General features: G+C 39.0%; 1 protein-coding gene across 2 annotated transcripts in view; it reads right to left on the bottom strand.

Moving 5' to 3' along the window:
- The window catches only part of ldlrad3 (low density lipoprotein receptor class A domain containing 3), an 82,776-nt gene that overhangs the window by 21,707 nt on the left and 33,074 nt on the right, over window positions 1–27,995 (bottom strand). Inside the window, exons 3-4 of one of the 2 annotated variants that reach the window (XM_026919008.3) lie at window positions 11,140–11,265; window positions 7,693–7,824 (exon numbers count right to left, since the gene is read on the bottom strand). In XM_026919008.3, the coding sequence (XP_026774809.3) occupies window positions 7,693–7,824; window positions 11,140–11,265 (258 nt within the window). Of the gene's footprint in view, window positions 1–7,692; window positions 7,828–11,139; window positions 11,266–27,995 lie in introns of both variants that reach the window. The other variant, XM_026919007.3, reaches the window with a different exon arrangement.

Here is a 27,995-nt window from a genome sequence, read left to right as displayed (position 1 = left end):
GTCAGAGTGAGTGAGTGAGAGTGAGTGAGTGAGGGCCAGAGTGAGTGAGAGTGAGTGAGGGCCAGAGTGAGTGAGTAAGTGAGTGAGAGTGAGTGAGGGCCAGAGTGAGTGAGTAAGTGAGTGAGAGTGAGAGTGAGTGAGGGCCAGAGTGAGTGAGTGAGTGAGTGAGTGAGTGAGTGAGTGAGTGAGTGAGAGTGAGTGAGTGAGTGAGTGAGAGTGAGAGTGAGTGAGGGCCAGAGTGAGTGAGTGAGTGAGTGAGTGAGTGAGTGAGTGAGAGTGAGTGAGTGAGTGAGTGAGAGTGAGAGTGAGTGAGGGTCAGAGTGAGTGAGAGAGTATGAGTGTGTGAGAGTGAGACAGTGAGTGCCAGAGTGAGTGAGAGTGAGTACAAAAATGAATGAGTAAGTATAAGAGAGTATGTGAGTGAGTGGGTGAGTGTGAGAGTGAATATGAGAGTGATATATGATTGAGTGAGAGAGTGAGTATGAGAGTGAATGACAGAGAGCGAGAGTAAAAATGAATGAGAGTGAGTGAGACTGAATCAGTGTGAGTGTGTGTTACAGTGACTGCGAGAGTGTGTAGGAGTGAATCAGTGAATAAGAGGGCAAGAGTGAGTAAATGAGAGTGACTGTGAGAGTGAATGAGAGTGAGTGTGGGAGTGGGTGTGTTACAGTGAAAAGGACAGATGAGTGTATGTGGGAACAGCTGAGGTGGGTATTATGTTACCATGGTTACAGGGAGAGATGGTTAATTATGGTGGCTTTACAGAGCTGGCATAGGCCAGTGAACAGTAGACATCTCTCTCTCTCTCTCTCTCTCTCTCTCTCACACACACACACACGCGCACACACGCACGCAGTTTAATGTGTTAGATTTTTAGTCCTATTCAGAGCTACGGAGAGGAGAAATAATATCCATCTGTGCTTCCTCATTACTGCTTGTGTATGGCTTATAACTTCTACTGAGTTTAAAAAAAAAAAAAAAAAAAAAAAAAAAAAAAATCACAAAAAAGGTTGATTTTGGCCTCAACTGATTACAGCACAACAGTGCTAATTGTAATTCTAACAGTGGTTGGTTAAGTATAGGCACTGCATTTTGTGAGATGCTTTAAGGAAGGGCATCTTTCTTGGAAAGCTTCCAAACAGCTTGTTGTTATGAAAGTAGCATTTGGTTGGTTGGTTTGAAACTTGACAACCACAAGAATTAACCAAACGATGCAATTCTAAAACTGTGATCTTTGAGTGCTTTTTCCATCCTTCACCATCCTCCTCACGATATGGTGGACGATGTGTTCTTTGTTTTTTTTCCCATTTGAAATGGATGGCTAAGAGATTTTACGTGTTTAAAACCAATACATATTTTTGGAGCGAAATGAGTCAAAGTCAAAGTCAAAGTCAGCTTTATTGTCAATTCTGCCACATGTTCAGCACGTACAGAGAATTGAAATTATGTTACTCTCAGACCCTAGGTGCATACAGATAACACACACAAAAAAGGATTTAAAAATACAAATGGAAATGCAAATGGATACATATGGATAGAGTATAAATGTAGATCTACAAGGCACAACAGATAGAGTGCAAACAGTGCAGATGTAAAGTGAGTAGTGCAAAGAGCTTATCAGACTGTTAAAGTGACAAAAATTATTACTTACAAATGCGTTCTTATGAAAATGAAACATGAAAAATAGTTTCTCTGATTGAGTGGAAAATTTGAACTGTGTGTTTAATATGTGGTTTTCAACCATTTATTGGGAAAGATGCTAGTGATTCTGCCACAGTATATGGTACAAACTCGTGGTGTGTGGATATTTCACATTTTCACACGTACATTTCTTCTGTCTTCAAAGTAATACATAGACTTCTGGTAAATCCCTAACTCAGTAAAGACAATGCTCAGTAAAATCCCTAACTCAGTAAAGACAGTGCCCTTTTGCAGCTTAATGTAACATGTCAGTCTCTTGTCAGTGAAGTCTAGGAAGGACATAATTACCTCCAAGACAGTCCCTCAGCAGCCTGCTCTGCACTGATTAAAAACAACAAAAATATGCGCAGGGCCCATAATCAAAGCTGAAATATGCTTTGACAGTTCATGGCTCTCTGCTGACTTGCAGACATATTCAAGATGCTTTAAATGAGGCTCTTTGGACCCAGTGGACGGCGGTGCTACAGCGAGACTATGCAAAGTGGATCACTGATATGATGCACTGATGTATAAATAGGAAACTGTTAATCAACAGCAGAAATTCTTATGCCATCAGGTTCTGACAGGGTGTCTGCAGGTATTGTCAAGTTAAATTGAATACTTTTAAAGACTTTTTAAAAAATCTGCTTCAGATGTTAAAAAAAAAAAAGAAATCATGTATTTACAAATAAATTAATGAATAAAAATATTATAATGATAATAATGCAATCCTTGACAGCTTCTGGTCTTGACAGCAGTAGTGATCCCAACACCGAGTATCCATGACGGTGACAGGTCATGCACAATATTTTAATGAAAGCCCTGTTTCTATTTTATGTGTTACTGCTGGAGCTCTATTATTGTTAAAAGAACCTCATCCATGAAACAGAAAAAAGACGGGAACTAAATTACCTTCCTCTAAATGTAAAAATGAGATAGACAGAAGGGAGGCAAGTGCCTCTATATACAAAATATACGAATCATGTAACTGTCATATGCAGTACTTAAAATAAATGTGGTGTAAAACTAGCATTTGCTGTATGTTTCATACTAAAACCATGTATGTTAATACTTAACATACTCATCATCACTATTTTTTGACAGATCTCTCCCCCAAGGCCTGGAAGATTTAGCTTGAGTGAGCATCATTTTTGCAGCACTGATTACCAACCTCTAATCTGCACATACAAAGCTACTCCATATCATAGCTGAAGAACTTTGCTAACTAATGTAATTCTAGCTAAAACATGCTTCAAAACATCTCAGTTCAGCAGTTCAGCAGCAGAATTACTGAGTAATTATAACTTAGTAATTACTCAGTAATTCTGCTGCTGAACTGCTGAACTAAGATAACAGCTAATAGGCCTGTAGTTGCGTTATATTTTGACTTTCCAGTATAGACAACAGAACACTTTGCAGTGCTACAGTATATTTGAACTTTTACTATTAGAACAAAGCACATTTGGAGCTCATTTTAAACCAGATGTGGTACAGAACCACAGCTGCGTCACTTAAAAAAGATGGTGTAAAAAGATAGCCTTTTACACCAGTTGCACATGCATCAAGCATGTTTTTTCAGGTTTATAATTGCATAAAACAAAGTAATTAAGCTATTTTGTGTTGTTTGGGCCTTTTGTGGTTGCCATTTGTGGTTGCAGGGTGAAGCATGTGCCTCATCACTTCTGGTGGTAAATTAGCCTTAAATGGCATGTTGATTATGAGAGCATACTGGAAACAGCAACGGTGTGATGTGGTTTTTGTGTCCAGTGCTAAATGGGATTTATCTTAAGATTGAACATGAAACATATCTAAACTGTTGCTCATTTTAGATGCATTAGATAGGGATTAGGTTTAAAAAAAATGCTGGTGCAACTTCTGGAAATTTGTCAAATGTAATTTCAGGCAATCGAAGGCATTTTAAAGATCTGTGGACACCCTGCTTTGATATGCAAGACAAAATATTTTTTAGGAATCCACAACATGTACAAAACTCATACAATCAAAGGCCTTTTGATCACATGTTTAGTCTCCATCTTCACTCTGTTCTTCTTTGTTCTGTCTCTACGTCTTTCTCTTTTTTGCCTCTCTCTTGAACGTAATTGCTTTGTGGTGGACAAACAGTTCAAAGGTCAGAGAGGACCAAATGGATTGAAACATAAGATGCTCTCTCTCTCTCCACACACACACACACACACACACACACACACACACACACACACACACAGAAAGTTGAAACTGTATTGAAATAAAAGATCAGCTACCTTCCTGATGAGTTTGCCTCACGATATAATGTTCTAATAAAATACACAGTAAATATTTTCTCAGAAGATGGAGCTGAGACTTACTATAAATCCATTTCTAGTGAACCAAGACATGTATACCTGTGTAAAAAAAAAAAAAAACAAAAAAAAAACAATGACAGTCAATTCGTTGCCAAGAACAAAAGTTTTCCATCAGATGTGATAAATTTTGTTAGCAAAACTGTTAGATTTAACCTTGTGCTCTTTGTGATTTTAGTAATATAGTAGTAAAGTTAGTTAGATAGTTGTATTGGTTTTTGCAATTCAGCTACCAGGAACATTAGGAAAACAGCAAGGCATAAGTATAGTGTGACTGCTACTAAATAATTTCAGTTCCTCCATTTCACAACCTGCACACTCGTTTTTTTTTATTGGCTCACATTTCAAACATATGTGAATTTCTTCGGTTAAAATTCACAATTCAAAATACACTAAATATACGCAGTACAAAGGGAAAATAAACCACTGCTGGGACTGAGTCCTACATCTTTTCAAGTGAATTTGTACTGCTGGTTAAATTTACATGCAGCTCATTTATTCTTTATCCCCCATGTGACATTTTATAAATGCTGGATCAAAATTAACTGCCCAACAACTGAACTGGCCATAGAGACTGAGCACATGGTTCAGCAAGGCTATCCACCAGAGAGAGCTAGTACTGCTTCCCCCTCACTGAGCTTTAAACATGTGCAAGCTCTGCTTTTGGCTGTGAAGTCAAATCCAGTACACCGCCCACAGCTAAATGTATGCAGTTGAGATGCTTGCTTTCTCTGCATCTTCTTCCAAACTGCTTTCCTTACTTCATGAGTTGTAGCTGAGTCTTTCTTTCATCTTACTATTCTAACTGTAGGTTTCTTCAAGCTGCTCACAGAGGCTCCTCTTCTCCCATTTCACATAACTCTTCTCAGTTATCTGCAATAAAATATTCACACCAATATTTTCTTCGGATCTTGCTGCATACTTCACCACAATCCCTTAACAACATTGCTTTTCCTCTCAGTAAATACATTTTGTGTTGTTTACCCGCTGCTGTTTGCTGTTCTTCAAGACGTCTGTTCCAAAGGATCCATTAGCAAACAGATAAATAAATGAGGCCCAGGCTGCTAACAGGCACTGAGACAGAGTCAAACAATAAATCAGCCAAACCAGAGAGAGAGAGAGAGAGAGAGAGAGAGAGAGAGAGAGAGAGAGAGAGAGTGAGAGTGAGAGTGAGGACAACCGCCGGCCAAAGTGAGGATTGCTAGACATGGACTCCCGCTTTTTTTGCCAACCTCTTTTGCTTGTTAGGGGGCCAAGCACCGTAGGTGTGTAGGCACCCTATTGTCAGTCTACCTTTTCTTATTATTATTCTTCTGCTTCTTCTTCTGGCTAGGGTGTCTATGGTAGAACCGTATGGTAAAAAATTTGGCACACTGATTGGGGAATGTCTAAGGAACATTCTGACCAAATTTGGGCTATGTGCTGTCAACGTTCTAGCACCACCGTTGGGTCAAATTTGGGCCTAATTTGGAAATATGTTTATGGTCATAACTTTTGAATCGTGTGTCCAAAATTTAAAAGCCAGGCATCCTTGGATTCCCTTGGTCAATGCACACAATTTCCACCTAATTAGATTCCACCATCTTGGATCTTGGATCAAAAACTGTTTTTTTTTTGCTACTTCTACAAATTTTGTCCAATCATCACCAAATTTGGCACACATCATCTTCAGAGTAAGCCTCATAAAGATTATCAAAAGAATTTTGATAACTTGAGACCTGTCTGAATAAACATTATCAAAGTTTCTCCTGTAACACACTGGCAAATGCAAAAAACAGGTTGTGAGGGCGTATCTCAGCAATGCATCTATGTATCATCACGAAACTTGTTAAGTATCTTCAGGATCATGCCCCGAATGTACCCAAGAAGTTTCGTGACTGTGCCACCTTGTGGTCAAGAACTGTAACAACTGGATCAATTTTTTTTCCTTATATCATTTGAAGAATTTGTGCTAAATCCATAGTTCTTTTTACATATAATTCCCTGGAGTATGCTGAAGTGAACATACACCAACATCTGAAATTCTAAAGCTCCTCCCGTCGACCATCTCAGATTTTGTCAAAAACAGTTTTTTTTTTCACTACTTCTCCTACAAATTAAGCCCAATCAACACCAAATTTGGCATACATCATCTTCATACCAACCTGGACAAAAGATATCAAAATAATATTGATATTCCAAACAGTTTGCCCATAATGTGCCAACAAATCTGATGGTGAAGCCACCAAACAGGAAGTGATGTTGTATCTCAGCAACGACCTTGCACACTGACCCAAATCTTGGTAGGCATCTTCAGAACCATGCCCTGTGGCTATGCAACAAATGTTGTGACAGCATCACTTACTGGTCAACAGTTACAATAACATGCCCAAAAAGCTTCCATCTAAGTGCCATTTTTGCTACTCCTCCTCCAAATTTTGTCCAATGAACACCAAATTTGGCTCACATCATCTTGAGACCTGTCCAAACATAAGTTCTCAAAGGAACTTTGATTCAAAACTTCATACAACGGACTGGCAAATAAACAGGATGATAGGCTGTATCTCAGGAAGATATTTGCATATTGTCATGAGAATTGATCTTCAGGACCTCGCCCTAATGTCCCCAAAAAGTTTCACGACTGCGCCAGCTGTGGTCAAAAACTGTGACTTCCATAATTTTTCAAATTTAATTTTATGAACTTGTGCTAAATTCACAATTCTACATTCCTAGTTCGACATTCCTATGATTCCCTAGGGTAAGCTGAAGTGAATGCTCATCAGCATCTGAATTTCAAGAGTACTTCCTGTTTGCCAATTTGAAATTCACTGAAACTTGTTTCACGCCTTACAGAAGTTATCAAATGATTTTTAACATCTTATATTGTTTTCTATATTTTATATACTTGAATCCATTTGCCTAAAGTTATGGCTCTACTCTCCTGTGATTGTTTAGGCAACAATTGTAGCATGTGCTTTTCCCCCAAAAATGCTGCTTGCAGCTTTAATTCTCTTTATTTTTTCCTTAATAGAGACAAAGAAATGATCTTGCCCTGTGCTGACCAACAGGGGGAGACTCAGTGATGGACAGAGAGAGAGAGAGAGAGAGAGAGAGAGAGAGAGAGAGAAAGAGAGAGAAAGGATAGGTTCAGGTGCATTAGACAGGATGGTGTAGGTCTTATCTGTCACCTGCAGTTCTGTTCTTATTAGTGGAAGGCATGCTAGAAGCTCAGCGCTCAAGGAAAGCTGGCGTTTCATTATAGCAAGTCTGCCGTGCAGAGAGAATGTGTGTGTGTGTGTGTGTGTGAGGTTTTTGGGATGTGTTTAGAGAGAGGCACAAATAATTGCATGTAAAAATGAGATAGGCAGTGACAGGCAGACAAAAAGAGAGAGAGGAACAGAGAGAGTGTTTATGGATGCCCTTGATATGATCTGAAGACCACATGTGTGCTCAGTTTCCAAATTTGGTGAGCTATACCATCCTGGAAATGAAAGTAACTGTAATCATATACAAATGCAAAATAAAAAAATGATACGGAAATGGTATGGAACTCAGTCCAGCTAAGAAAAAAAAACTGTTTTTCACTAGATCTGGCACTACTAAATAAATAAGATATAAATGAATAAATTGTATATTGGATTTCAGTGGGGTAGTGGCTGTGTGTGTGTGTGTGTGTGTGTGTGTTATAAGATACCTGCTGTAGAAAGGCAGTTCTCTTCATCACTGTTGTCCTGGCAGTTGTCTTGGCCATTACAGAGGAAACTTCGATCCACACATCGGCCGTTCCTGCAGTGAAACCGAGCTGCTGAGCACACCAGAGGATTACCTGCTACAGAGAGAGGAGAGACACAGAGCAGAGCAAACTTTAATATGGATCTTTAATGACAGGAGGTCATTGTTTTAACAGCCATCATTAGCACTATGGCAGAGAGCGACAAATGTAGGGTATGACCTGTGCTAACTGCAGTCCCTCTGTGTACAGACACACAGTGATCTGTCATTGATCTCTCAGCATTAAACAGCCCTCTCATCCACCACTCATACAGCGTATTAAAGCCACGGAAGCCACCAAAGCCATGAAACTCACCAAAAACTCTCAGTTCTGATTGGCTGGCTCGCTTTAATTCCAAAGTAGATCCAGTCAGAAATGTAATCACAGCTCTAAACCCCTGATAGTTTACTTGTATGTAACTACACCTGCAGCATAAATAATGGTTAATAAAGCATAAATTAAGCGGGTTTGACATTTGAATGATTCCCGCTCATGTTCACGAAGCTCCACCCCCCAGGATATATGGTGGCCTGTAGAGTGTCCATAAAATGACTGACAGGAGGCACATCCAAACACAAACAAGTATTCCAGACCAGAAGTCAGTTTTCCAAAAGGGCTTTCTCAGCGACTTAATACACTTTTGCTAAGGCCACAGCTTAAACCAATTATTTTTTTTTTTTAAATCATGTTCTACATATGTTCCAGGTTATTTGTACAAGTAACGAATAAAATATTGACTATCGCACCTTTAAGTATTTAATAAATGCTTTAATTTGCTAAGCTGTCATTTACTGCTTATGCCTCTGTTCTTTAGCTTATTTGTATGCACACACCATACACAAGCCACACTGCCTTAACCTGGGTGCCACAAGAAAAATAGTGTCCTGGGCCCCGCACAGCACCAGAGATGGCTTTATCTGTGGGGAACTAGAGTTAGTGAAATAATGCTGTTTTCATATAATTGAGTTACAAGCACACAAAACATATAAAACCTGTTTGTTTTCTGACAATGATTATTTTCTCTCCGCTTTGTGGTGCTCTTTGCTTCAATCTCATCCTGACACTTTGTTGGCTGACATATTTTGCTTATTAGCACCCCGTCTCATAATTCCCATAAAAGACTCTCTTGTGCCACACATTGGGATATTATCTGATGAATAATGACAGCCATAACACTTCAAACGCCTGTTAGATTTCAGTGATCTGACTGGAGACTGGAAATCAACATCAAATATCAAATATGGATGACATAAAAAACTGAGTGCTGGCAAACCAACAAGAAAAAAAAAAAAAAAAACCTCTCTGAAGAAAGAGAATTTTACATGCAAACAAGTCCAGCTTTCAGTCCCTGCTCTTCTAGTTTAAGAGAGGTAAATTGAGGCAGAATTATCTAGAGGACAGATCGAGGCAATCACACAGCAGAGCATTCTGCCTGCTTCAAGCACAGTTCTGTGTAACAGGTTAGATTAGATCTGAGCATACATGATGCCCTGCAGGCTACACCCAACAGCTCTCCTTGCATGATGGGAATTGCTTTATTAAAATCACACAGCCTGAGCAGCTAGACTGCGCTGTCAGGATCCCAGGCTTGAGCAGATAGGGAAAAAAAGATCCAAAACTCTGAATTATAGCTGAACGAGCACGCAGAGTACTTTGATGCACCATGACACATTTTCAAGCATCAAATGTTCTTTCCATTTAATTAGCAAAATGCCTTGTGAGAGTACAAGTTATTGGAAAAAGTTGTACATTCCAACAATTGCCAAGTGTAGTCAATTTATTGCAGCTAAAATTAGACCGAATATTCACTCTCGGCAACAGAAATGATCCACCAATCACTTATTCATGGTGATATACTGTAGGTGGTTTTGGAAACGTTCAAATATTTTTACCCTGAAGACTTTGGGGTGTGTGGAGTAGGAGAATCAGACCTAAGCATTCTAGCACTAGGTGTGGCAGAGACTAATCGACTAATACATTCACTGGTCGCTGCTCAGGGCATGTCGACTAGTCGGGGCAGTGGAAAAAACAGTGAGGCAGACAGTAAAGAAAGCACGTTAAATACACTTTGTTAGTCTGATAATATTTCAGTCTAGATGAAGAAAATTCTACAGTCAATTGCACATATACTATGCTGAGAAGTCTTTTGTTTAATTTCTTTTGCTTTAAAGGACATCACACTGCGTGATGTAGAGAGCTGTGCGCAAGAAATCCTCCCACAGTTATTTTTGTCATTTTTTTGTTTTCTTTCACCCCAAATTAGTCCTGCCTATTCACGCGATGCCAACCTCCATGTCTTTTTTTATATGCTGCTCATTCAGAGTCTCAGCGCAGCATAACACACTCAGAGGAAAGCGCTATCTGCCCTCTTCTGCATACATGAGCTCACAGATGCCCCCTGATTGACTAGTGTCGCTCTAACTGACAGGTGAGAAAGAGTATGCCATCCCTCCCACCCTGAGAGCATGGCCAATTTTGCTCCTTTGGACTTCTGGCCACAGAAGGCTGTGGCATTTCTAGGATTTGAACTTGTGATCTACAGAATAGTGAATTCTGTTATGACTGACACTGTGTTAAAGAGCACTTTTAGAGCAGGTTGCACGTCACTGTCCAATCTCGCTCAGCTAGTTCAGAGTCAGATCAGCAGCACATGGCAGCTCAAAGAGACTGATCCAGTGCTGTTTTTGGACGCTTCTGAGACGGGAATTGAACATGCCAGGAAAGCTCCCCAGATGCTGTAGTAGACACTGCATACTCAATCCATCCTTAAGCTATAAGGAGCTTCCATGCTGTTCAGTTTCATAACCAAAGGTTTCAGTTGAGTGTGGCCAGCTCACCCATACGAGTGCATGTTAAGAACTGATACGTCCTTGAATGTTTTAATATGATACCCAGATTTATTATTTTGCTCTAAATTATAAATTTAATTTATAGCCTGTGTGTGCCTGTAAAGTGCATTTTGCTGCACAAATGAAACTAAAATTTGCATTAACTATGGAAAAGACAACTAGATGACTAATATTTTTGAATTACAGGTTGACTAATAAAAATTAGTAGCTGTGCAATCCCTATCTAGCACAAGCTCTATCAGACATAAAGCAGTGCAGAGCAACGATACTGGTTCAAAACTCAACAAAACAGCTCAAGACTAAGAATCAGGACATTCACTTTCGCTTTTGGTAGCAATGCAGAGAAGCTGGTAGCAATGCAGAAAAGCCTGAAACAGCTAAGCCTGTACTGTCCTCACTGAACTAGCTCTGTCCTGTTATATCATTATGAAAAGGATTTTCAGATCAGTCAGCGTGGCTCTGCTTGGCTGTGACAGGCCTGTAGGATTGGCACCAGCAGCAGTTTCTGTCAGATACTCACTGCAGTTGTCCTCGTCGCTGCCGTCGGGGCAGTCACGGAAGCCGTTGCAGCGGAAGCGGCCGATGATGCAGTGGACGCCATTAGCGCAGCCGAAGAACGTGGGGGCGCACTTAGACTTCACCTTCGCTGTAAGGGAGAAAAAGTGGAGAGGAGAGGTGAACACAGCAATACAGTGTCTCAGTATCTCAATACAGTATCTCCATCACTGAACAGTTTGATAACCTCAACAGAATAGACTTCATGTGAAAACTATGATGAATTTTCAGGTCACCCAACTGCACTTTTTGACCATGTAGTACACAGTTATTCAAGGGAATTATTTATAATCACACTATCCAGTGTCACCCAGATGAGGATGGGTTTCCTTTTGAGTCTGGTTTCTCTCAAGGTTTCTTCCTCATATTGTCTCAGGGAGTTTTTCCTTGCCACTGTCACCGCTGGCTTGCTCATTAGGTATAAATATATAAATGCATAAGTTTAAAATTTATATCCTGAATTTATATTTTTCTGTAAAGCTGCTTTGTGACAATGTTCATTGTTAAACGTGCTATACAATTAAAACTGAATTTGAGTATCTCCCAGCAGCCTCTATGCCCAAAGTTACTTTAGAAACTTTATACGCAGACTTGCAATTTCCTGTGCCTTCCCACTGAGTTCCTAAAAACTTTTAAGAAAACTAACCATTTTAAAAACTATATATTGTTCCTGAACACCACTCTGTTTTACATTTCCATCCCATTAATGTAAACTGCACAGCATAAACAATTATATTAATCATGTCTGTACAAAGCAAAATACAGCAACATAGGAAATAACGTGATAGTGTCTTTTCATCTTTTTGCTTGTTCATTAAGTGTTGCTAATATTAATGCAACATTTGAACCTGTGCCAGCTGCACAAAACACAATGGCACACATCAAGTTTTACGTCTATTGGCAGGATGCCACTAGAAGCCTGTGCAAAACACAGTCCTGTGATGTTATTGAAGTTTTCCCTTGAAAACATGCCTAACATTCCTTAGTGATCTCTGATAATTGCAGGGTTTTTTTTTTTAAAAGAGGCTTGGTCTTTTAGAAGCTTGCATTTGATCAGTCAGCCATGTTCAGTACTGCAAGCTCCACTTCAGGAGTTCTTGATCTGCAGACAAGTACAAGAAATCATTTCTGTGACAATGGTTCAGGAACTAAAATTGGCCCTGGTTCTTCTTTAAAGTTCATGGGTTTCTTGTCTAACTAGTATACCCATGACTACAAATATTTCTTCTGAAGAAGAGCTACCAAACATTTGACATGCAAGATCCACAAAGAACTTATACAGTATTATCACCAAAATGCTAAATGAGACATCATCATCATCATCATCATCATCTGTTTGGCTCAACTTACAGTGCTTTTATGGTGCCATTCTCCAGTGAGATAAAAAGTGGCCTCAGTCTGAGAATAAAAGTGGCTGGATTTATCACTTTGCTCCTGATTATGCAAGCAAAGTGCATAGTCTCGCCAATTAAATTGGATACAGGCCGATAAGTAAGACATATTTGCGTCGCCTTAGCACCTGGCATATAAGTCTTAGATGAAGAAGGGGGTACAGAGGCCAGAGTAGACAGCCTCTATAGATTCCCACTGATATTGATATCGTAAATCCACATCAATTAAATGTCCACACACACCGAGGTGCCTAACACCCAATCAATGAGCCAGTTTTAGTTTATGGACTGTTTAACCCCATTACGTAACTGCATGGAGTGATCCAATGACACCTTCTATATGCTTTGCAATAAAAACATATAAAACGGCTTCTTCAATAATTTAACAGCTTTGACAATAGATTGAGAAAGACAATGCATCTTGGCTTTGGAAGTGTACCTAAGCACTCTTCCACTAGTCATTCCTCAATGTGCCTGAGCACCATGAAAGAGTTGTGTCAGACAGAGTGGACATTCATTCTCTGTTCCTGTCTCTACAGCCTATGGCATAAACAAAGACGTCATCCTCGAGGTCTCTGAGAGATGTCTGCTGGAAAACAGTGGTAATGACAAATGGCCAAGCCAGCAGAAAGGTCACATCGCAAGTTACACACAATCTGCGTGCGGGACCACAAGAAAGAGAGTTTACCTCGAGAGCAACCGCTGCCTTATTCCTCCTCATTTCTCAGAAAGGACAAAGAAGAAAGAGAAAGAGAGTAAAAGAATGAGAGAAAGAGGGAGAGGGGGAAAATGTCCACCATAAAACTCTAAAAAGAGACAGGGATATATAAGTCTCCTTACAATGGATGTGGCTTTTTAATGGAGCTCTTTATAAAACAGAAAGAGTGAACAAAGGGAGAGGAATAAACAAAGACACACAGAAAACCCTAAATATCTCTAATGTCATGTCTTGGCTCATATGTGCAGTCTGTAAAGGTAAATATTTCATGATTTTCGTTTCTTTAGAAAATAGTTTACACACTGTATTTCAAATTACATTCTGTGGTTAAATTAAAAGGAATGGCTTGCCACAAAACAAAAGCAAAACAAACAAAAAAAAAACAGATGTATGTATGACTGTAAATTAAAAATATCACCATGCACAAAGGGGATAAAGCCAAGTAATTTTCACTCTTTTTCACTCCCTCCCTTTTCTTTGTGCACTGCTTCAAAAATAACAGCAGTGGTAATGACACACCGCGGTCTGCTGCGCCAAAAACCTTTTTGTTTCTGCTTTAATACTTTTCTTTTTGCCCTCGAACGAATCTGAAATTGAATTAAAGAGAAGCAATAAAGGGTTGGAGGATGGGTCAGGCCTGAACCAGTGCACACCAACAATGTTACTGTTCTCTCTTTTTTTCTTTGCCAGCTTCATTCAGAGCCTCTACATCTGCAGCCGGGCGTGCAGACACATGAGCCGTGGCCATTCTCACGCTGGCTCCAAAGTACAACTCACGCTAATTTCATGGATGCTGGACATAAGAGGAAAGGAACATCACATCGATCTAGTTCTAGCAGTTTAATAACCTTTACACACTGAGCCGTGCAATACACACATGAGCAAATGATTCAGGCTTAGATTTGATTTGAGTAGGAAAATGTGCAAGACACTAGAAAAGAAATAATATTCATTGACATTATTTTTCAGGTTTCTTCCTGCCATTAAGGGGGAATTTCAGCCGCACACATCCCCCCTCCTCATCTCCTCATCCCCATGCCCCTTTTGTTTAACTCTTTTAATTCCGGGCCAACTTTTCCCTCCTCTTCTCCATCTGCTGAGCTGAAACAGGGGTTGTTTACAGAAGCCCCAGCCCCTGTATCCAGATTTAGTTACAGTTTATCCTCAGTGCAGGCACACCAAATCCAAAGCCAAAGGCCAGACAAAGGCCAATGTGATTCAAAGAAGAGAAACACACACACACACACACTTTAACCATCATACAAAGCTGGTACAGATTCTACAAAACTGAATTTGTGATTCTGATTGGTCAGTGTTGATTCCTTTTCTATAAGAGCAGCTCTGACAGTAGTGCAGCTGTAATTCAAATCACAGGGTTATATTAATGCACTCTTTCTAATTCTTTATCGTTTCTATAGCAATAGCTTACACAGGGACTTCTGTGGCTGTGCTATACATAAAAAGATTTTAAAATGTGTGTAACAGTTGATATAGTGACGTTTTCTTTGAGGAGACGTTTATTTAGTTCATTTATGAAAGGCGTCGCCAGTATCAGCACTCTGTAACAGTCAGACGTAAAGTTTTTAGACATGGGAAAGTCTTCAGAACCGAGGACAGTGCGGTTTCTTGGTAACACTACAAAGAGGGTTTCTATCTTATTAACTTCAAGAGAGAAGAAAAGAAAAACAGATGAGGGATTGACTGTTTATAGCTGCTATAATGGAAGTAATAACATGAACTAACTTGTTCCACTGATGCATCTGCTGGTTAAAATAACAATTTCACATAAATACTACAAACATTCAACCACTTGTTCTTGAGATATCGCACTAATGAGAATCACCACCTAGGGGCAGAGGCATAAAAATGTTAATTGTTGGCCAACTGTTGTGGTATAAGAGGAATAAAACACTTTGGTACATGCTATTAGGAAAAGCAGTCAACTTCAGGGGTGTAACAGCCAAGACACCACCCTGGTGTTGATTATTTGCCTATACCAGCATTCCCTGCCATGTTTTATTTCTTATTATACCATCTACCATGTTTATTTTGTGCAAAGTTAATTTATTACATGCTACAGTGTGCTGATTACAACCACAGACTGTTTTGTTTTCCCTTATTTAATTAGTGTTATTGGTCTTTGTGTTGGTATTGGCAGTGTTTTGTGTTCTACAAATATTACACAAAATAGCACAATAGGTTTTTCAAATTTGTTTTCTTGCCTTATCTGTCTAAAGAACATTGTTCCACTGCTGCCGAGGAAAGTCCACTCAGTCTATAATACATATTTTTCACTTGGAGAACGGTATGTAATGTTGTTGTACCTGTGTTATACTGTTAATATCGATCTTGCACCTGAAAATATCAATCAATTTAAAAATGATTGAGGTACATATATGGATTGTAATTAGTTTATAGAGTAAAGCTTTATAATTACACTACATGCATATTTCTAGGTAAAAGACAAATGCTAAAGGTACAAAAGGTGCAGCACCCTAGTGTTCAAATGTTCAGTTCAGTATCCTTTTTCTGAGAATGTAATGTTCTTTACCACATGAGAACTGCATGTCATTATAATGTGACTTTATGAAACAGAACAACAGGCTGAGTGTTTCTATCCTTCCATTTATCGTGTTCACTGTGCATTAGTGTTTTGTTTGGAGAACAAATGATCCACCTTTTTCAGAATGCTCTGATTTTAGCCTTAAAATAAATCTGCAAAACTGTCACTAGAAAATGCACTCAGCAAGCAAATGCAAATCCCTGTGGTGTGTTTTAAGGATGCTCTGCATTCACCCACATTTGTTTGCCTTGTCAAGGTCTTTCTTTCAGACCATTCACATGGTCCATACAGATTTTCTAAAGAAATTTGTGCATTTTTCCAGCACATTCATTTTCCAGTACAATATAGATCAACATTTGAGCTCAGTATACAGCCCACATCCCTGGCATAAATGGGAGAGTTTGAAGAAAAGGCTGTAGATGGATTAATCATTACAATCAACTGCTTCAAGAGAACTTAAGAGAATCTCGTATTGCAGGGTATGATACACACGAGGGAAAAATAGACCAGTACAAAATTGTAAAACTATAAAATATTTTGGCTTCCTACCAAATTTCATAGAATCCAATTATTAATTAAAAAGAAAAAAATTGGGTATTCTTATTCTCAAGACCATAAAGAAAGGCATCTTTATGAACCCTGCATTTAGTATCAGCATATAACATGGGAAGGTTGTGTATTATTAGAGTACACTGGTACCCTGACTCTTAGGACTGCACAGTAACATCATACTCTACACCTGTGATTCCCACACTAAAGATTTGCACTTCCCAAACACTGTTTATGCCAAGACCCACCCTTGCTTCAGTGGATATTCTCACCTGAACACTGTAGATGACAGCTGCAATGATTACTTGATTATCACTATGGATTTTTATGTTCAATGTGTTTTTACTTAACCAACAACAGAAACATGTCACAAAGTAAGAGTGCATATGCCTCTGTTCCTGGGAAGAATGTGGTACAATAGTGAATTGGTGCTGCTACAACTGCACTACCCAGCACTGTGCGAAAAACTGTTCTCGGGCCCAGCACTGTTAAGGCAGCCCGAATGATTCCACATGCAGCATACAGACACACAGACATCATCAGACTGAATGTGGAAAAAAGGTCTAATGTCATTTTGTGCCAAGTTTGTGTGAACTTTAAAAAGAATTTGTGAGCCGTAAAAGCTTGATGGACAGAAAACATGAGGACAAGTTTTACTCTCTTCTTTCCATGCACACCTGCAACACCACAGAATAAATCGCATATTGCTGATGGAACTTTGAATGATGGTGGTAACCCTGGCAGGTCCAAAAATAAAAGCATGGTACAATGCCGTATGCACTAGTAGCACATCAGTGATGCATGAACATTCAAAAGTAAAGCACCCCAAAACTGCTGCTTGATAGGGGCTTGATAGTTTTTGATAAGGTATTAAAATATGTACAACAATTTCCTAGTTTAATGGAGACTTTAATGGTAGAGGTAGAAAGAAAGATCCATTTAAATCCAAAAATGTAAAGTCTCTTGTGTTTTTGATTAAAGCAAAATGCTTATCAAACTCCTTATCTGTAATTTAAATTGACTGTTGTCATTATAACTGGGAATAATCATTAGAGTAGCTCTAGAGGGCTTCAGGCCTGGATGTCAAAGGGAGTTTTGGTGTTAGGTGGTTTCTTCATAGATGGTACATTGAAATCTTTTTAGCAGATTACTCATGAATTTAAACTGCCATGTAATGATTTTTATAAGTTTCTTCAGTGACGACACTTTTCAGAGTCTCAGATGAAAATGGTAAAATATGCTTTGTTCTTACTGAAGTAGAAAAGCAGTTTTTCTTCTCAGGTAGTACTAAGAGGAAGAGGTCTGAACTTTATAATATTTTGTCAAATGTTGATTTATCGACATTTGACTCTCTAAGGGTGATGTGGGAAAAGGACATTGGGTCTCCTTTTAGTGATGAGGAGTGGTCATCTGTCATGAACAAAATTTAAATTTATCCACAGGACTTATTTAAAACCACAAAAGTTCACCTCTACAAAATTTTCCCCAACACCTCCCAATTACGTTTTAAGCGTAAAGCAGTCACTGGTACTGTGATGCATACATTGTGGGATTGTGAAAAGATTAAGACTGACTGGAAAGAGATTCACAAAACTGTACAAAAGATTATTAGAAAGATCTCTTGAATTGTACTGTTGTTGTAAATCGTAAAGGTGAAGAAAAAATGTATACTGTTGTTGTGGTAAACTTCACAGATACCATCTGTCAGAATGTGGATGAGTCACGCTGCTACTCTTTTGCCAATAGAAAAACTTACCTATGATTTTCATTACAGATCCGACATTTTCTGGCACAATTGGTCTTCTCTTTGGGACTTTCTTAATGAATACAAATAACTGTTTTATTCCATGCAATACTGTACCTTTATTTATATATCCAAGTTGTTATTCTTCTTCTTCTTCTTATTATTATTATTATTATCATTATTATCATTATTATTATTCTCTGGTATGCTCTGTTCCTACCTAGGTTGTGTGTAGGGAGTTTAAGCTAGTGAATGTTGAATATGCTGTCTTGAGATCCTGGTACCATTGTTGTGTTATTGAAAATCAAAGGGGAAAAAAAAAAAAAAAAAATAGCTCTAGAGGATAAAGTCAGTAAAGTAAAAAGATGTTAAGTTAATTTTACATGTTACGAAATGTTAATTTGTTCCTCACAGTTTTGTTTTGTATTACTGGAAAAACAAATGATATTTGTTACAGCTGTTCTCATGTATAAGTCATATTTACACTGATTAATGTTGTATTTGCAGACAAAACTGCATGAATAATTCACTATTAAATTATTTGTCTATGGCAGCCCTACTGTTGGCAGCCCTACATAATATTCTCAAACTGAACATCCTTTCAACACACTTAGTAGTGTTTGCATTTACAGTATACTGTTGTAGCATGATTAAGAGTAATGATTTATAATCCCACTATCCAGTGTGACCCAGAAGAGGACGGTTTCCTTTTGAGTCCGGTTTCTCTCCAGGTTTCTTCTCAGGGAGTTTTTGTTCACCACTCTTGCCTCTGGCTTGCTCATTAGGGATCTACATCTATAGCCATATTTCTGTAAAGCTGCTTTGTCTATTGTTAAAAGCACTACATAAATAAAACTGAACAGAATTTCACAGTCCTGAGCTGCAAATGGTGCTTCCAGCTCATGTGTTTACTGCAGGAAAGAGAGATAGTGGGGGATGGGAGTGGAAAAAGAATGATGGCATGTATAGTGGAGGAGATGAAAGGTTTCTTTGACCTTGGGACTCCTATAGGGAGAGAAATCGATAGGTAATGGAGCCTGTGTGAAAGCCATGAGGGCATTAGGAACACAGACAGGCAGGTGGAGTGAGTGGTCTAAGCAATCCCTGCTTCTTTGACCTTCGCCTTGATCAGTATTACAAAAACATGCCACTACAAATTCATACTACCACTTGGTCTTGCTCACTGATATATAACATTCCGATTCTTCAGCGGCATTGTAAGCCATCAGCAACAGATATCTTATTTTTGTCTGTTCGAACAGTATCAATCACATAGCCCCCTGTAGAACAAGGTTGTTTAAGTAGCAGGCTTTAGCGGATCTGTGCAAATGAAGATCCTGAGCAGAATTAAGCAGCAGGAGCTTTGAAGAAAGCTAAAGATGAAATATTCAACAGCGCTGTTCAAGTCTCTTAACAGGTTTGTTTCAAGTCAGCTCTTGACACAATGGGTGGACATTTTTTTTTAAGACATTTCAGACCCACTTTGCTGTGCTTGGGAGAGGGGAGTGGTCTGTAAGCTATGGGGAAACAGGAAAGAGGAGAGACAGAACCTGGTCAATATTCCATCCCTGCTCTTTAGTATTAATTATACCAGCTCATTGATCAGCCATCCATTAAGAGTCTCGCCCTGTGACGGCATTCTGCTATTAAGACACCTGCTTCTCTCTCTCTCTCTCTCTCTCTCTCTCTCTCTCACACACACATCTCACAAATGCATACAGATAGACATGCACACACCAACACCCAAACACATACAAATGCATACACACAAAAAACACACGAAAACACACACAATAATACACAAAAAACATACACACACAAAAATAAACACAAACAAACACAACCCTAAGAAGACAATCCTCTTTGTAATGGACCGACTGACCAAGTCACCTGACTTTAACCCAACCGAGCTGCTTTGGAGCATTCAGATCAAAAGGGCAGAGTGGGGGATGACGAAAGGGCCCCTCTACTCCCTCCATTAGTGGAAAACAACCACTATAAAACCATCACTGAGTGATGGATTATTCTCAACACAACACTGATATGATAGTGTGTGCTGCACTGGTAAGAGTGTATCATACACAGAGGCATTGACGGCTTTTTAAACACCTTATACCACAGCTGGTTTCGGAATCCAGCAGACAAAATTATAGCAAGTCTTATGACCAGAAAGTGCACTTAAAGAAGAGCTAACACACACGACAGAAGCTAAACCCTCTAGCAGTTCACTACAATCTTTAATGTAAACAGTTATTGCAAAATGCTCAAACAACACTTTTTTTTAAAAAAAATTAATTGTTGCCAATGTATTTTTAGGGGCCGAACACCAAGAGTGTGAAGGTCCCTATTGTTTTTTTTCCCTCGACATTTCTGCATTTTTGAGGTGCTTACAATTCTTGAAAACTCACAAAATTGGGCACATATACTGTATGGCCAAAGGTTTGTGGACACCTGACCATAACACTCATGTGCTTTATGAAGATCCCTATCCAGATTTAGTTCCCCTCAGCTCTTGTAATTATATATAATCACTCTTTTGGAAAGGCTTTCCACTAGATTTTGGAGCGTGGACTTGGGGATTTGTTCATTCAGCCACAGGAGCATTGGTGAGGTCAGGCACTGATGTTGGGCAAGGACGCCAGAGGCACCTTGAGAGTTCATCCCAAAGGTGTTCAGTGGGGTTGAGGTCAGGACTCTGCGAAAACCACTCGAGCTCTTCCACTTCGTGTCTTCATGTACTTCGCTTTGTGCACAGGGGCATGTCATGCTAGAACATGTCTGGCCCCTTTGTTCCAGTGAAGGGAAACTGCAATGCTACAGCACAGAAAGAAATTCTAGACAAGTGTGTGCTTCTAACATTGTGGCAATAGTTTTAGGAAGGTCTACATACGGGCGTGATGGTCAGATGTCCATAATCCTTTGGCTCTATAGTGTATAGTGTATCAGAAGTGCTGCTTATCCGGGTCTGGTAAAAATCTGGGACCCAGGCGTAGCCCAAGGGCTCATTTTCTTCATTGTTGGCATCCAGTTTCACCCACATGCACCAAATCTGGGAGGCATATTGATCCTTTTAAGATATATTTCACAATCACATCCATTATCTCTTCTCAACAGGAAGTCAGTTCATTTTAGATTTTTGAGTTTTGTACCAAATTTTTTAAAATAGTCTTCCTTTATCAGAATCAAACCAAATTTGGTCAAGATGTCTAGATAGCCAAGATCTCTTAAACAGTGTTGCCATGGCAAGGTGATCAATTAGCAGGTCACCCAGCATGGCATAATTCCATTGACATTGTGCAATGTGGCTTAGTTCACAAGTATGTTCAATGAGCCATAATAGCATACACATTCCAACAGATTCTTGTCACAGCACCACCAACTGGCAACAGATACTGAGGCTTATAGAAGGCTTATATTCTAATACTACTACTAGAGGAATCAGACCAAATTTGGTCAGCATGATGTGACGATATCCATGACGCAAAATTGCAAAGGAGGTGCTGCTATGGTGAGGTGATACCTGATGGCGTTCAAAGGGTGGCAAAATTCCATTGTACACCATGGACTGTGGTGCAAACTTCACATGTTCTTAACTAATGGGGTATGTTACATATACACTCCATTAGCGAGTCATTTTCATAGCAGCACCAACTGGCGTGTCTACAAACTTTTTTCATACTTCTACAAGGTTCATTAGATTCAAAGCAGATTTCATCAGTATGATGTCAAGATATCCATGATGCACTTGGTGCTAGGGCCCGCCAATCATTGCTTGCAGCTGTATTTCTAAATTATAATCTTAAAGTAAACGTGCACACCATATACAAGATGTAAACAATACAGGGGAAACTGGCAGCATATTGAAATATTAATGTAAATATTATTACGGTAGGGAATTAAACAATTAATACATGCATGAGCTATGTTGCTCCAGGAATTAACAATGATTCCTTTGTCTTGTTTATCCTTGCAGTACTACCTTCAAGGCAGTGTAAGTTAATGACCCATAGAGATCTGAAAAATCCCTTTTGTAATATAATGCTCATTACTATGCCACTACGCAATAAACAAGTGCACATGACTGATAATGAAAAAACAACAACCATGAACACTTGTCTATATGCTTGTGCAGTTGCTGAACAATTAACAGCATTTCAGAAAGGCCGTGTTTACACTGTAAGTCTAAGTGCTCGATTTCTACTTACTGCTCATGAACATGCTTTTTCCAGTTCAGTTATTTTACGTTATCTGTGTAATATATCTATATAAAATAAAATAAATCTATTTCTTTTAACAGGAAATAGTCATGCTTACACAGAATGAAGAGAGAGGAGTGGGGAAGATTAATTATGTGAATCAGCATTGGACAAATGAAAAATTCATTAGCTAGCCCACTCTACGAGTAAAAGATCCCATGTGCTGCCCATGTGAAAGCTAACTGACTAGGCTTAAAACTGGCAGCTATTGCAATGTATGCTAATACCAAGTGGCAAGCTTGTTAGCTAATTAACTGCATTACTATAGACTAATGGGAACAAGGATAAGGTTCTTATTTTATTATTCTCTTATGCAGCACATTGTGTTTATGACCTTGATCAAATGTAACCAAGTCACTGGCCAATGTTTCAGCAATGAGATGTGTGAGATGTGTGTTCTGTCCTTGTATCTCACATAAAAGATATTATTTGAGTCTGCATAGCACCTGTGTGTTGTGCTAGCAGCAGTTATATGCTTTGTGCTGAACTTTCTGCTCAGTTTCTTCAGTGGTTACACATACCTGCATATTACTGATTCTGAAAAGAGCATCTGTCATCCTTCCACACTAATTAATGGGCCTAGTGATGTAACGATTTAATTGTCTCTACATGATACTACCCTGTCACAATATCCAGTGACATTTACTCCCATTATATTATAATACCAGACCCGCCAACCTTTACATATTTTGCATAGGAGTGCCACAATCTAAGTAGTACACTAGTTATCACTCAAAAATATATCAAAAGAGCAGTCTTTTTCTCTCCAGTAAAACAGGGGATGAGGCAGTCAACATATGAATCTGGAATGTGTTTTGAACTCTCCAATATTATCTGACATCACCTTGAAGCCCCGCCCCCTTCCACCATCTTACATGATCTCAAGTGAATTTGACTCAACTCATGGGGTGCACTAGCTTTCTGTCAGTGTAAATGGAGATTATATCATTAATATGAGATAAAATCAGTATACTGAAACAGAAATAAGTAGGAATGGACAATAAAACAGGTTTTCAGATCTCTGACAGGTGTCACTCTATATCTTTGAGACTTCGATTGAACAAAGACTGAATAACAACAAAGTCCATCATCCTCAAAAGCAAGCATATATTTGAGAAAAGAACAGATCTTATATAAGATGCAGGATTTAACATTAAATACAACTCTGATTTGTGGGTCAGTCATTTTTTTCAGAAATGACAAGAATTACAGCCAAAGGAAACCAATTTCCAATCATTTCTTCCCACTTCACATGATTATTCTCAACTTTTAAACATTCTGTATGAACTCCTTCTCCCATGCAATGCTTGCAAAGTTTAATCATTAAAGTATTGCAATTGCTGTGTGTTTCTAATGTTTTTAATTTGTTTTTGAAAATGTACTAGTACTTTGTTTCAAATTGAATGAAAATGTTTTAATCCAATATGCAGGTTTCACATGCAAAGCCAACTAGAGCGAGGAGTTCATTTCTATGGTAGCAATTAATGACTCTATAATTAATGTGTCATGTATGAAGGGAGAGAGAGATCTGACTTGGGGCCACTTTTCCCTGCAGTCTTAGCAAAACGATTAACTCTAGGAAGGGTTCCAAGTAGAACCTCCTTTTAATATAGGTAGTAAATATTGGATGCTAAACACACATGGCCCTGTTAATTGGGAAACTGGACTTTAACGGAAAACTTGAACGATAATAGTTTCAGCAGAATACACGTTTGCTAAATCTGACAAAAAGCACACGGCGTTTGTTCTTCAATCTCAGAGTATGTAGAGGTACACAATATCAAAGTATTTTCATATTTATTACAAGATTAATGAAAGCATTCTGTTTTTCCAATATCTTTAAATATTGGAAATAATTAAACAATTATAATTAAATAAATTCTATAATTCTATTATATTAATGCAGTGCCATCGCCGTTATCCACTCAGAAGTAATTTCTTTGTCACTGTGACATCACGCTGAGGTTAAGAAATTGTTCATATTAAGTGTAAAATAGAAATTCTTTCATACTCTTACAAACTTTTCACGAGCAAAAAAATTGTAACAGAAAATTGCATTTGATAAAGGTACTGCAAACAATTATGCACACATCCAATTATATGCACACAATTATATGAATCGGTATTAGAATCCTGGAAATAAGGCAACACTGCCGAGCTCCACTAGCACAGCTGAAAGCTCCACTCCACACACTTCATGTTGCGATGTCTAGAAAGGGATCCTGGCTCCACCAAAATTAAACAAACTGAAGGCTGAAAGAACATTTAAATCACTGGGACTTTAAGTAATAAACACATAGAATGCATTCTTTACTCCACTGCCACATTAAGCTTTAACAAGATAGCTTTAACAAGGAAATGGAAAAGCCACAACACTGGACACGTGCACACACACACGTGCACACACACACGTGCACACACACACGTGCACACACACACGTGCACACACACACGTGCACACACACACAAAATCGCACTTCTCCTGTTGAATTTCAGTAGATATGACAAATTTATGAGATCATTTTACAAGGCACTAACTAGACTCCTACATGCTAATGAAATCCCAAAGCCTCATAAACCAACTGGTCACCTGTGCAGCATTTTAAGTTTAATATTAATATTCATCAACCATGGCTTTGATGACCCTCATTATAGTGTGCTCATGATGGTAATAAGTCTCGTGGAATTTATAAATGATGACTGTACAAGTTACACTTTACAATTAATCTGTATATTTTAGGTCTAATACATCAATCTCAATAAAGTGTGTTCTTGAAGAGACTGATGAAAGCCATAAGCAGACCTGATTGGATGTAAGGCAAAAGCAGTGAGGTTTTAAGTGTGTGTGGGCTTTGTGCTGTTTGTCCGACTTTGAGCTCCAGGAATACTGAAGGTAATCCCTCACAAGCGCCTGAGTCTTTTCTCTCGCAAAGATTTAACAAATTCTTCCCCCATCCTCCACAAGACATTCCGACCTGATGACCCTTTATTATCCCCGTGTTACCAGTGTCAGCATTCCTGTGAGTATGTCTTAATCCTCACCAAGACCAAATAAAGACCTCACACATTGTTAAATAAATGCTATGTGGAATTTAAAGCATAGCGATGCCGAAACACTGCTATTAATATGCGGCATAAAGAATTCAGAAGCAAGATCTAATTACACGTGACCTTTGCAGTAGTTAGTCATTAGAAACCATAATTAAACACAACCAGTTCAAAAAAAGTGACAGAGACATGGCAGTGGAAGTGTATTGCTCTGTGAGAGATCAGTACGAGCTGTGGATTCACACAGATCTAACAGAAATCTGTTACGTGGTGAAGGTTATAATTTGAGCTGAACTGCTGGATCTCTCCAAAGCAGTAGCTTACTACATGGTATTTAATTCCCACGTTAGTATTTACTGCACTTAGTAATTAAGGTTTATGGCATTCCTGACTGCAGGAAGAAAACAGACAAACCAACAAATAAACAGAAAGAAAACTTTGTTTACAAGGCTGAGACATTCTTTTTCCATTCTTTTTTCTCTCAGGAAAAGAAAAGTCGAGCACAGGTCAGGCTTATGAGATGCTCTCGGGTGAACCTTCTGTCTCACTAGTCCAAGTACAGAATGAGAAGGTGAACAGATACACACCACATGAGCAGAGATCCACTGCTAAATTACTGTTGCTGCCCTGGTGTGTGCACACGCATAGAAATGACTCTGACTGAAAATCTTCAGCCTCGGTGTGAAGATGTGAAAGGCAACTAATTGACTAACATTAATTGTCTACAGTGCACTCATGACCTGACACAATTATGGCCCATATTAAAATATTGTTATATTAAAATAAAATATTAAAATATAAAAAAACAACCAGCAAAAACCAATCAGCATTATGCAGAGCTTTACTAACAGTCCATTTACCAATCAATTCAATGACATGTTTCAGTACATCTTGTGCGCTGCAATAAATGGTTATGAGAAAATGGTACTTTAGAAGTCAATGAACTGTAAGTATGAAGTTTTGCACGTGACTGTATGCTGTGTGATGCACTAAAAATGACACAGTCCTCGCAGCAGAACCAAAAGTCCAGGGGCTCGAGAGGAACCCTATGTAACTCTAACCCCTATCCCCTAACCCACACACTGTACAACACACTTAACACACTTATCCACATTGAGTTGTCTCCACCCCCTGGACTTGTGGCTTGACACCTTGCAGGTAGAAGGAGTGAGATCTGGTCTGAGTCTACCCCATGGACCTGCCGTTCTGCAGCAAGTGGTACTTTTTTAGATTTTGGCTAAAAATTGCCAAAATCTATAAAGAAGGAGGGCTTCAATCCATATTGTTTCGACCTGTTCTCTTGTTCCAAACGTAGTAAACTGGATGGTATAACTGGGTGTACCAGTGCAAAAATAAAGCATTCATTATTAATTTACAATGCACCTTCAAATGCAAGAACCATGCACCCTAACTGATGTAAACTATCCCTAATAGAAGTGTAAATCACGGCAAGTTTAATTCAAGATAGAAGCCAGGGGTCAAAAATAGTAAATGCTACAGCTAAACCTCTGCTAAATGGCTGCCTCCACCAAACCCATACTTTAAAAGCCATGCATGCATAATGATCCATGCGACTACACTCACTGCACCTAAAACTCAGAGAAAAAGGCAAGTAAAAACCATTGTAAAAAACAGAGGAGCCACCATACACACACTCATCCTGATTCATTTAACATCTCACTGTTGCCGCGCTCTTATACATACCCTTTGGTGGAGTAATTTCCAAAAACAATTTCACATTAATGAGGCACAAGGGACTGAATTGGCTTTGACCTTTCCTCTTAGCTTTGCATAAATATCCCAATTTGTGCGAGGGGCTTTTTCATCTGTCTCCGCCACTAACTGCACAGCCTTCTTATGAGGGGACAAAGAGTCGAGTCATTGACCTAACATCAGGAAGCAGCGGTTATTAACAAGCCCCAAGAGAATTTCAGCTGCCCGTCAAAAGTAAGATCAACGGATTCATTATACAAAGAGTTACAGATGCACCTCTTCTAATGGCAGGGCAAAACATGAAAAGCTTTTGTATCAGAGGAAATGTGGGTCTGCCTGTTAATCAGAGAGTGGATAAACATACAGGTGGATCCTAATTTCCATTTGGGACTCATTTTTGCTTAACTTGCTTCTGTCCTTTCTCTCTTAGAGTGCTTATTTTCTCTGCTCTCGGGGAGAATAGGCTGCTGCTTTTGTGATTGAGTGCCTATTGTGGTTTGCTTCCATGTCTGAAGCATTTACAAATGAAAAGCCTTGTTAAAAATCTGGCCACCTCTGGCTGTGTGCTTGAAAGCAGAGGCTTTACAAAGCAGCAGATCTCCCACAGGGCAAATGACTGGGGTAAAGAGAGGCTTACTGATCTGACCTCTGGCCCTTTCCCTATCTCTGCCCTGTGTCACCACTCCCTTAAGACTGTACTTTACTTTGCAGATCATTCTGAAGAGGGTTTGGAGGACCATTCATTCAGGATACAATATGCTCACAAGTCTCTGCGGATGGAAGAAAGCAACAAGTGGGGGGACTTTTGGGTTTTTCACAGCAGGAGGAAAAAATCTTCA

The sequence above is a fragment of the Pangasianodon hypophthalmus genome, chromosome 9 (genome assembly GCF_027358585.1).
Source record: "Pangasianodon hypophthalmus isolate fPanHyp1 chromosome 9, fPanHyp1.pri, whole genome shotgun sequence".
Classification (NCBI taxonomy): domain Eukaryota; kingdom Metazoa; phylum Chordata; class Actinopteri; order Siluriformes; family Pangasiidae; genus Pangasianodon; species Pangasianodon hypophthalmus.
This window is presented reverse-complemented; position numbering and strand designations above follow the sequence as displayed.